This window comes from Labrus mixtus, chromosome 23 (genome assembly GCF_963584025.1).
Source record: "Labrus mixtus chromosome 23, fLabMix1.1, whole genome shotgun sequence".
Taxonomy (NCBI): Eukaryota; Metazoa; Chordata; class Actinopteri; order Labriformes; family Labridae; genus Labrus; species Labrus mixtus.
The window spans coordinates 16,524,875-16,537,078 of NC_083634.1; the positions used below are offsets into that span (position 1 = coordinate 16,524,875).

General features: G+C 37.6%; 1 protein-coding gene across 1 annotated transcript in view; it reads right to left on the reverse strand.

Moving 5' to 3' along the window:
* The window catches only part of LOC132958937 (uncharacterized), a 59,562-nt gene that overhangs the window by 37,932 nt on the left and 9,426 nt on the right, over window positions 1-12,204 (reverse strand). Inside the window, exons 6-8 of the mRNA XM_061032014.1 lie at window positions 6,309-6,575; window positions 5,903-6,181; window positions 5,364-5,636 (exon numbers count right to left, since the gene is read on the reverse strand). Of these exons, the coding sequence (XP_060887997.1) occupies window positions 5,364-5,636; window positions 5,903-6,181; window positions 6,309-6,575 (819 nt within the window). The remainder of the gene's footprint in view (window positions 1-5,363; window positions 5,637-5,902; window positions 6,182-6,308; window positions 6,576-12,204) is intronic.

Consider the following 12,204-nt stretch of genomic DNA (forward strand, 5'->3'; position numbering starts at 1 on the left):
GGGATGCAGGACCTTTGTTATTTTCTGCCACAAAGCTGCAATGCTGTAAAAAGGTGAAATTGTTAATAATTTGTATTTCTATATTTTCAACGGTAGAGAACTTCACGTCTTTGACAGATAACGACAAAGAGTAACAACCATAACTTCTTTCAAGGATGATTTTTAGCATTCGTCTTTATTAGATAGTAAAGCTGAAGATAGATGGGAAATATGGGAAAGAGAGAGAGGGATAACAGAGACCACAGGGATGAGGGCCGGAACTGCATCTGGGGTTGATGTGGCAAGACCTTATTCTTATTGGCTGGTTGGTCAAAAAGCAAGTACAACCAAAAGAAACTGTTGTTCCTGTTTAAAACATTTATTAGGAACATTACAGCAGAAATACTTTAACAATACATAACTATGAAATAATTAAGATACAAATTACTGACGGTTCAATAAACTATAATGTAAATGATTATGTTGGTGGAGAGCAGGTCATCACAGATATAAAAGTAATGTTGATGTCCATCCGGGATCTTTGTAAGCCAACACTGACAAAGAAGCCGACTTTAAAGCTGCACTATCAACTGGGTGCTCAAGCTAAAATATACAGTATGAAGCAGCTGAAACAACTCGTATCCAAAGTTTAGTACACAAAATTGACAGATAAATGACAAAATAAAATATATACTTCTAAAAATAAGAATAGTCAAGAATATTCTGGTAATAATTGTAAGCTTTTAGCTAATATGAGTAATGTAATACATATTCTGTCACTCTTATTTAACCAGAAAACAAATGAACTGTACTAACCCTTGAACATTTGTGATAATTGGAAAGCAGAGTTGCATGTTAAGTAACGATGTGAACATAATTTATGTAATTTAATCAGCTCCTTTAAATATACAATATGTAGAAAGATATACAAATTTTTACACTTAAATATCTAAATAATTAAAAATTGACGAAACTGATGTTATAAATATATTTTTCGTCTTGTACTTACATTCCCGCAAATATTTCAAAGCCAAAGAAATCCTTAATATTATAGTAACAGAAGCCGTGTTGTCGTGGTGGCCACCATGACAGAGCCTCCATGACAGACACGACATGTATTTCGTTGCCATGGAAACACCGTACTGTTGCTGTATGTGCTGCTGTGATAAAAACTTCATGTAAATCAGACTTGGATACATCGTCGGTAAACATATTCTCTTCCTCAGGTCGGTTTCGTTCGTTTGTCTTCACTACGGTCAACTCTTAGCTCATTTTCATCAGGGTTGGGGACAGAGTAGCAGAGAGAATCACTCCCATGATTCCCCGCCAGCCTTGATGTCGTCTTTTGTGGTAGTCCCCTGGCGGCGGAATTTACAAACTGTGTGTTCAAAGAACTGGGGAAGTAAACACAAACATGTTAGTCCACAGTATACAGTTGCTTATATTGAAATTATTAAAATGTTTTGTCTTTTATGTCCGTGTAGTCCCACACTTTTCTTTGCACAAAATATCTACTTTAAATACATTCAGATCAGATATGCCTCAGAGGTCCTCTCTAGAAATCAGATGGCCAAGTGGCTTCTGTATATAGTTATGCATGTCTTTTAACTCAAAGACTGTCGTTTTAAAACTAGAAACAAGAATCCAACTAACATTATTTTGACTTATTTGCTGTTGATTCAAGACGCCTGGCCTCTATTCCAAAAAACCCAGTAAAGAAATAAATATATATTCATGTTTTCAACTGTATTACATTGGGCATTTTTGGAGTGCACATGAATATAAAAGGTATACACTGTACCATTTTCAGTGTCTTCAGTGCCTTACTGATTGGTTGACGTAATCATCCCCTTTAGAAAAATGAAAATCAAGCAAGTATTTGTTCATCAAAGTTTTAAGGACAAGTGTCGTTCAAATAGACAAATGCATGACGAACATGAAACTCTTTTGTGACATGTTTTCCTTAAATGTGAAATATTTCATTCAGTGTATATTAATTTAAAAAACTGCAGTACCAGCGTTGTTGTCCTCAGAGATTTGCAGTGTTTCGTAGACACTGGCATCACCTATAGAGAAGTCAAAACCAAGCAAAAGTCAATTTGATCCCATTTTGGATTCATATATTTTGAAGGCTACATTAATTTCTAAAATTGTGTGTATATATACACAATATCAAGATGAAATGCTTACCGTGCAGGAGAGTAGAGTATACATCAGGTTGAGCCACATTCTGGTAAAGTTCATGACTTCTGGCAGAGTCTTGGTTGTTACTCTCAGACTGGCTTGGCCTTAAACATGCAGGATTGACAAACATTACATTGAGGACCATGGCTTTAATTACTGCTATATTTAAAATAAGTAAAGAGAGAGTTGAACCTACCTCCTGAAGCATGAGTCTGTGAAAAGGACATTTTCTGTTACATTGTTTTATACTTTATATAAGTCACATTGCTAATCTTTGTCAGTGCATTTTTATATTTAATATAAATAAAGTATTTAACAATTAGAAGTAAAAGAAAGGTCTTACCCTTGGACTGAAGGAAATGATACAATAGGAGGATAAATATTGTAAGCACTACTCCAGAAATCAGCCCAACAATCACAGGAATTACAGGAAATGTGGATTCCTCAAACAGCATTTCCATAACTGCCATAAAGAATAACAAATAGTCACTGATACTACAATCATACAAACACTCCTTCAACTGATTCAAAGTGTTATTTCATAGTTTCAGTCCTGGTAGTAAAGACAAAACCTCTAAAATGTATACAAATAATATTCAACATAAATACATAATGTGATCACCTACGTTTAAGAATCCAGGAGGTATGAACTAAAAATTTAATTTGATTTTCCCTTTTAAAGGATACTAAAGAAATTTTGGTAAACACTAAAGCAGACAAGTGTTGGTTATTTTACTCACCTGTTACTGACATCCAACTCTGAGACGACTCTCTCCCTGAGGTCTGACACTTGTAGAAGCCCTCATCAGACTTTGACACAGCAGAGATATTAAGCTCCTTTCTGGTATCATTTTGAATGAGTTTGTTATTCCGATAGAAGAACACATTGGAAACATTATCTGAGCTTCTCAATCTGCAGCTAAGACTAACTGAACTTCCTTCAGTCACTGGATGGACAGGGCTCACCAGGATAATATACAAATCTGTAAAACAGTTAAAGAAAAGAGGATTCAGTCAGAGATCATCAGGTTCAAACATAAAAATTATCAGACACAGAATGATGAGAATATCTATTTTTTTACAGCAATGCTTCAAAGTGATGATTAATCTGATGTGTTATCTTGTGTACACCTTACTCCTTCTTATGTTTAACACTTTGGCATCAAATGTGTTTGAACAGCAACTGTCTACAAATGTGATCAGTATTTAATAATGATATACACTCAGACCTTAATCTTTGCTTTTATCTAATTAAGAGAAAACGCTCCCACACTGTGCTGCTCTTTTACTTCTCAATGTCGATGGAGATAACGTGTAACTGAATGATGTTGAATTGAATACTTGGATGCTGAAAGATAAAAACTTTAAGAAGAAATGTAATAAAAACATACTCTGTTTAGTGATGTTGACAGCGTTGCTGAACTCCCCTGATCCAGACTCACACCAGTACACATTATTTCTTGAAATGAAACGTTCTAATGTGCATGTTGATCCAGTCATTGTATCCCTCAGGGAGCAATCTGCCAGGGAGCTATCCTCTTGAAACTTCACTCTCCACTGAGTAGAGTTCCCCTTACACTCCAGTGAGGCAGAATCAGAGGTGAAGTGTTGCACTCTTTCAGGACTCACTGTGAGAGATGCTGATGAAGGCAAATCTAAAAAAGAAGAAAGAAACAAGAGGTTCAACAAAGCCCAGACCGTTAGCTGCCATTGGACTTTATATTTAATGTCGATATCCAACCAAGGAATTCGGTCTGTAAATTGAAAGACTTTCTTTGACCTGCCATTTTTCAAAGATATGACAGATTAGCATTGTTTTTTTCTTCTTCTTTTCCATCAGTGATTACTGACCAACATTATTTTAATCATACAAGCCCTCACATGTGAGAGTAAGCAATTAGCAATAAGATGCTTAATTATACAAAGTAAAATGTTTTTATTGAACGATTATTTAAGTGATAGACTCTAATAATCTTCCTTTAAATGTTTTTCATGCTACCAAAAACAACATCAACCACTCACCAAGGAAACAAGTTTGGCATTTGGCCGTGTATATTGTACTGTAGGCTCATGCATATGCACTTGTGGATACACACACACCACATATATGATGCTTTTAAATTGTCTATTTAGACAGATGAAGATATATTTGCAAACTACCTGCACATTAGCTCCAAGTTAAGTTGTGTATTTATTTTGGTAATCGAGTGTAGATATTGAGCTTTCTGTTTAACTATTTTGAGAATGTATATGTATGTATACACACTTACAACTCAATGAAAAGTTGTTCACTAAAAGGAAGGGGAAAGAAAGAGCATGAAGTCATCGTGATCAATTCCTATCTTTCTCTTGGATTGTTGTACAATACAGACAAAAGTACTGAAGAAACTCTATGTTGTTCATAGATCAAAAATGAATAAAGATAAAGACAGAAACAAACTGACCTCCAGACCAGACAAACTTTAGTTCACTATAAGGAGTGTTCATTTCTCCTCTTCCAGCTCTGCACACATATCCTGCTGTGTGTGTCTGTCCATGAACAATGAAGGAATACTTTTCAGTTCCATCTCTGCTTCCAGATAGCAGCTGGTAGCTGTAGGAGTTGTCAGATAGTTTGGGAATAGCTTTATACCAGTAGAACCTCCATCCTGCTGATGGGTGTTTAACCTCACAGATCAGAGTCACAGAGTCTCCAGGACTCAGCCAGAGTGGAGACACGGTGAGGACAGGCTGGGGTGAACCTGTTGGAAAAGTGATTATTCAAAGAAATAAAACCATGTAATGATGGAATATCTGATAGTACAGTATAATGTTTATATAAAAGAAATGCTACTTACTGGATAAAACCGTTAATGTGATGGGATCGCTCCAACCTGTTGGAGACTGGTCACTTTTTTTTCTGCCCTTACAACTGTAGTTTCCACTGTGTGATGTATTAGCATGTCCAATACTGTATTCCTTTTCTTTTGGAGGTTTGACTGAGCTGCTTGTTTTCCACTCGTACTCCCACTCAGCGTCGTCTCCTTCCTTTATCTCACATCTTAGAGTAATCGACTCGTCATTGTATATTTCAGACCAGTCGGGGTGCAGAGTCACGACAGCCTTGTTTGCAACTTTGAATGTTGAAGAATTCACAGTAAGTACACAAAGATGAAAAAACCTTAAATCTACACCAAAGAATGTCAAAATGCAAAACTTACTATTTTCTTTTAACATAATTCTATTACTGTCCTCTGTGTAGTAAACTGGGTTTCCTCTCGCTCCTCTACACCAGTAGAGTCCTTCCTTTGAGACATTCATTTGTCCAGCCGAGGAGACATCATTTATGGATGATGGGTTAGAGGATTTATCTGCTCTGTACCAAAAGTAGTATTTCCAACCAGATGAAGACCTCACATCACAGGTCAGGGTCACATAACCTCCTACTGGAATATCTGTGTTATCAGCCTTCAGCTCAGCCTTTGGTTTTTGTTCTGTTCAGTTTAAAACAGGGATATAAAAATTATTACTGTTCCTTTAAATAGCCATTAATAAAATACCTTATGGAAATAAACATGAACTTCATCCATGAAACTTATTGTACCAAAGACACACTTAATCACTGTGATCTGTACTAAAACTTTCTCAATGAAGAAATAAAGTCACAATTTGAGAACTGCTCAGTTATGGATGGTAGCTTCTCTTAACATACACAAACATCCTAAAAACTGTTTTCATGTTGATTTTAAGTCCATCTTACCTGATACTGTCAATGTGATTGGGGTGCTCCATGGTGTTGAGGAAAGTACCTCAGTTTTGTGTTTTCCCTTACACTTGTATTCTCCTCGACTGTAAACATTAGCAGTGAATTTAAATGATTTACTGTTTTTTTTCACAGATTTATCAGAGGTGGTTGTTTCCCACTCATACTCCCACTCAGAGTCGTCTCCACCCTCGATTTCACATCTAAAAGTGATCTTCTCTCCGCTGTATATCTCAGTCCAACGGGGCTGAAGAGTCACAACAGCTCTGTTTGATACTGTTCGTGTTCAAGAGATCCCAACAAGGACATGATGGTGAGAAAAAATAAACATCTTTAGCTTTTTATATCAATCAATTTATGGATAGAATATATTATTACAAGTTTTCAAAAATGTTAAACTCACAAATGATGTTGATAGTGACTGAATCACTGTACTCTGTGTAGTAAACTGGTTCTCCTCTCTCTCCTCTGCACCAGTAGACTCCTCCCTGGGAGACACTGATTCGTCCATTGAAGTTTTTACCATCATCTTGTGTGCCCGAGTGATCTCCTCTGTATAAGATGTACGTCCAGCCAGATGATGGAGGGTTCACATCACAGGTCAGGGTCACAGCGCCCCCTGCTGGAATTGATGTCCTGTCAGCTCTCAGTTCAGCCTTTGGTGTTCTTGCTGTTTGATTTGGAAACAAAGATGTAAAAAGGTAAATTACCGTACCTACAATTTGGTCAAATTCAAACAGTGCTGCGCCCAGAAGTAAAAATGATTTGAAGAATTATGAGCTGAAACTAGTGATAAGATTTATCTCTTAAATTATATTAAATTTAAAATAGTTCAATTCCAGAAAAGATCCAACTCATGTATCACTTTAAAAAACAGCATCAATCAATCAAATGTATTTATGAAGCACATTTAAAAAAAAAAAAAAAAAAAACTCACACAAACATGTTTGTCTTGTTTTTTAAACCTAATCCGCCCCAAACACAAATGCACAAACACGATACCAACTATATAATCAGACTATAATATTAAATGATATTTGATAGAAATACATCAGAAAGAAACACAAGCAACCTAATTAGGACTCAAAAGCCAACATGTAAAAGTGTGTTTTGAGGCGTGACTTAAAAGACTCCACAGAGGGGGCAGACCCTGACTGAGGGAGGAAGGCTGTTCCTCAACCGTGGGGCCTTGACTGCAAAGACTCGGTCACCTCGAAGTTTATAACGGGAAGGAGGCGGAGCCAGGAGGCCCATGTTTGAGGATCTGAGATACTTTTCTCACTTTAACACAATCATAACTTAGGAGAGTTTTATCAATATCAACAAACATCTTCTTTGTCAAATGTGAATAACTTATCCAATATTTATAAGCAATTATTCAGACACTGTTAGTGACATCAAAATTCACTGTTTTAAACCATATTAAGACATATTTTAAGAATTACAAAAGATGTGATAGTCTTAAGTTTCTCAGTTATTTTGTTACCATGCTGAAAGGTAAAATATAATTTGTCACAGCTCCCTGCAAAATGCTTTAAGCAAGCAATGTTTTGTTTTCTCATTTAGATGAAATCATTTTCACCTGGACATTTTAATTATTGACAACATGGTTCAACTTACTTGTTACAGTCAATTTGAAGGGTTCACTCCAAGGCGTGAAGGTAGGATTAGTGTGGCCCCTTCTGCCGATGCACTCATAGTCTCCGTTGTCAGAATCAGTGGCTCCACTAATAATGTATTTATTGTCTGCTGTATATTTGTCTGAGCTGGATGTTCTGTGTCCTCTCCATCCAAACATCCATTCAGAGTCTCCACCTCCCTCAATCTCACATCTGAGAGTGAGCGTCTCAGCCCAGAATGTTTCAGGCCAGTTGGATGTTGTGGTCACACGGGGACGGTTACCTGTTCACATCACAAAGAAACAGGATTGGAAAAAAAACTAAAAAGAGAAAATATTACAGTTTTCATCCATGATCCTTATTGTAATGAATAAATGTCTGTACAATATAACTATGATAATAATGACACAACAATAATGTTGTAAATGGTTTTAAAGTAACGTATAAAGCAGCGTTAAAAGAAGCAGCTGTTGAAGAGATATAAGAGCTTACAGAGTCACAACAGTTTCTAGAAATACCAGCAGCTTTCCATGGTAAGGACAGAGTCGAGTCAAAAGAGAAAACTAAAATGCATAGCTTAAAAAAAAACATTTTCAGTTCATGTTCTAGGACATTTTCTTTTCTGATTCAACTTAAGAGATAAAACATAAACACAAAACACTACATGTGGATGATGTTAAAGTGATGAAGTAGGTAATAAATAGAGGAACTGCAGAAATATTTAAAAAACAAAAACCATAGAAATATAAGACAATCACTTACCTTGAGCCAATCCGTGGGGGATCAAATTCAGCACTAAAATAAAGATTAATAGTTCATCAGGGAAGAATTAAAGGTGTTAAATCCAGAGAGTTTCATTTTAGGTAACTGTTATTGTCAAAACTTTCAAAAACGAGATGGTTCATCTCAAGGGGCTATCCATCAATAAACAGAATTTCTCACAAAACAACAAATATTTGGCAACCATTTCAATCCTAAAGCTTTTTTTTCCAAAACTATAGACTATTTACTGTTCACGCCTTGTTCAAATGTTGTACAAACAGCAAGTGCTTAACTCCTGTTGTATTATTCAAACAGCTGAACTACATGTTCATAGAAACATGACTCGCTGTTTGAAAGTCACAAAACTTAAAAAGCTCTGATGTACTCACAGAAAAACCCCAGCACACAACGCAAGGTTTGGTCCATCTTCACATCGAAAACGACAATGAAGCTCTGACGCTTAGCTTTTAAAAAAAACACATTAACTTTACATTTCTAATAATGCAGAAGGAAAAGAGGAGAAAGACAAGAAACAGTTCATTAAAATGTGAGAGCAGAGTTTCTCTTTGACGTCTTCTTTCTCTGTACTTCCTTCCCTATTGCACTTCACACAATTTTAAGTACCAACCTCAACAAACCTCTTTACACTTCCTGTCTACTGCTCGAATAAGAAAGAGATCATGTAAAATGGCTTCTGTTAGGGGTTAAATAAATAAATAATGGCACTAATAACTAATTATTGCACATCCATGAAACATAATGCCAATAACTTTAAGATCACATACACACCTAACATTTCTAGTGTTCTATGTGCTGCATGTTATGCCAAATATATTATTATATTTATTTATGTTGTGTTTTTATAAACAAAATAAATAATGTTTTGCAATACACAATATATGAGTGTCCTTGTCTAATACACCCTGGTGGCAGAATTACAAATAGAATGCCATCTAATGATTCACATGATCATTAATAAATAATAACCCACGACTGATCTGGTGCACTGCCTGCATAGCAGTGTGTAGCAGCCCCACTCTGACTTCTCTCCACTAATGCACGTCCACAGGTCCTGTTTGAACATGTGTGTGAGAAGCATGTCTCTCAGTATATCATTTTAAAATAACAATTCAAATTCAAAAAACTAAAGCCACGGTAAGATGGTGAAAAAAAAGCAGAACCTCAGCATGCAAATGTTCCCACATTGTGGTAGAGTTCTAGTTTCTAGTTTGTTTGAAGCCCAAAACACCGGAAACACTAACTGCTTATTGCCCATGAGAAAGTTTTAATGTTTTCAGTTTGTTTTCATTAGCAGAAAAAAGAAGACAAAAAGATGACAATATGTTTCATCTAATCTGACATGTTTCTTTAGGTCTCATTTACCATCTAGACGTTTTTCCTTTAGTCCTGACTGTAACTCAGTGGGGTTTTCTTATTGAGAATACTCGGGGAACAGTTGAAGCTTTCACAGCGTGCTCTAACTCGTTGATCAGTGATTTCTTTGGAAACTTTGGTGAAAAGTTCAGTTTTATTCATCTTAATTAAACAGAACGTAGAAACCTCAAAACTCACATCTTCTACAGAATATGAGGAAACCTATGATCGAACTGAATTTCCCCATGATATAGTCGGTACTTGGTAAAGTCTGGCTGACCACTTCCTGTATTAACACCTCTGCTGTAGGAGGCACGCCTTTCACTCAGGCCGGACATGATGTCACTGAAGCAGCAGAATTCACAGTATTTATAACTTTGAACAACTTAAGGTAGTATTAACAACGAGTGGATGCTGATGTGACTGTATTCATATAGCACCTTTCATGTGATGAAAGCAGCTTGATGTTGTTGACAATTAAGTAGCAATTAATACCAACATTTTATAAGTATACAAAGTCAAAGTCAAAGTCAACTTTATTGTCAATTTCAAAATATGCCAGGCATACAGTGGAATCGAAATTGCGTTTGTCTCCGACCCGCGGTGCAATACAACCAAAATGAGGTAAACAGATCAAATAAAATGAGGTAAAAATAAGATAAATAATATTTACAGTAATAAATTCTAAATTGTGCAAAATGGTAAATAAAATAAATAAAATACAATTTTAAGAAAAAGTAAACTTGTGCAATATGTGCAGTGTGCATTAAACTGATTGATAATTAGTTATTATTCCAGAGTTCTTGGTGGCACACGGGAGGGGGTTTCAGCGTCCAGTGTTCGTGGGGGCAGAGGGGGGGGGGGGAAGGAAGAGAGGGGAGAGAGTTAAGCTTCCTGACAGCTTGGTGGAAGAAGCTGTTTCCCAGTCTGGTGGAGCCGGCCCGCAGGCTGCGGTACCGTCTCCCCGATGGCAGGAGGCTGAAGAGGCTGTGTGAGGGGTGGGTGGGGTCACGCACAATGCTGGTTGCTTTGCGGGTGAGGCGGGTACCGTAGAGGTCCAGAAGAGAGGGGAGTGGGACACCGATAATCCGTTCAGCAGCCTTCACTGTGCGCTGCAGGGTCTTGCAGTTGGCAGCAGTGCAGCTCCCGAGCCACACAGTGATGCAGCTGGTCGGGATGCTCTCGATGGTGCCGCTGTAGAAGGAGCACATGATGGTCGGGGGGGCTCGTGCTCTCTTCAGCTTGCGGAGGAAGTAGAGGCGCTGCTGGGACTTCTTGGCCAGTGATGTGGTGTTGGTTGTCGAGGAGAGATCCTCACTGATGTGAACCCCCAGGAACTTGGTGCTGCTCACTCTCTCCACAGCAGCACCGTCGATGGTCAGTGGAGGTGTAGGAGTGGGGACTCTCCGGAAGTCGACAACAACCTCCTTGGTCTTGTCGACCTTCAGGAAGAGGTTGTTGTCTCTACACCATGTGGCCAGTTGGCTGACCTCCATCCTGTAGTGCGTCTCATCGTTGTTGGAGATGAGACCAACCACTGTTGTGTCGTCCGCGAACTTCACAATGTGGTTGCTGCTGAAGGATGGAGCGCAGTCGTGGGTCAGCAGCGTGAAGAGCAGGGGGCTGAGCACACAACCATGGGGGGCCCCAGTGCTCATGACGGTGGTTTTTGATGTGCTGCCGCCGACCCGCACTGTCTGAGGCCTCTCGCTGAGGAAGTCCAGCAGCCAGTTGCACAGGGAAGAGCCCCAGCTGGTCCTGATACCAATCGTATATGAGAAAAGCAGAAGAGAAAAAGAGAAGATTGTTGGTGAGAGGCTTCAATGTACATGAAGAAGTTACAGTGCAAACAGAAGTTAATAAAACGTATTTCAATTTCCTCATTTAAAGAAAAAAAAAACATAAGAGCACTGATGGCTTAGCGGTGAGGTAGCATCCTATGTTCGGAGGCTGAAGTCCGTCAAGCAGGCGGCCCTGGTTCAAGTCCGACAGGTGTCTACTCTTGCAACCATTTCACCCTCTCTCTCAAGTTTCTGATGCCTCCACTGTCCTAACAAATAAAGGCTCAAAGCTCATAAAAAATGTTTAAAATAAGGTGATAAAAAGATATAGTAATAATAACTTTATTTATATAGCACTTCACTAATCAAGGTTACAAAGTGCTTAACCAAATGTATAGATATATACATATAGAGTATAGCATCATATATAAGAACAAAAGTATGATTATCAAAGACTGAAACTCTTGGTTGTGTCTTGTTTTTAATACCTACTTGATTAGTATAAAATGTTTTAGAACTTCATTTTGTTTTGTTCGAAATGTTTGAAACTGTTTCTGTGAAGTGAACTTAGTAGTTAAAGGGTCGACTTCAAGTATATTTGATGTTAAAAAGAGAAGGTATAGAAAGCTTCAGAGTCAGCCTAAACCTTTTCAATAAGTTTAATCCCTCAACGTATTTTATTCATAATTTGAATAGAACGTTTATATATTCTTGTATGGGGGTAATTTGTAAATACTGATTGAGTAAACTACTACTAAAAGGA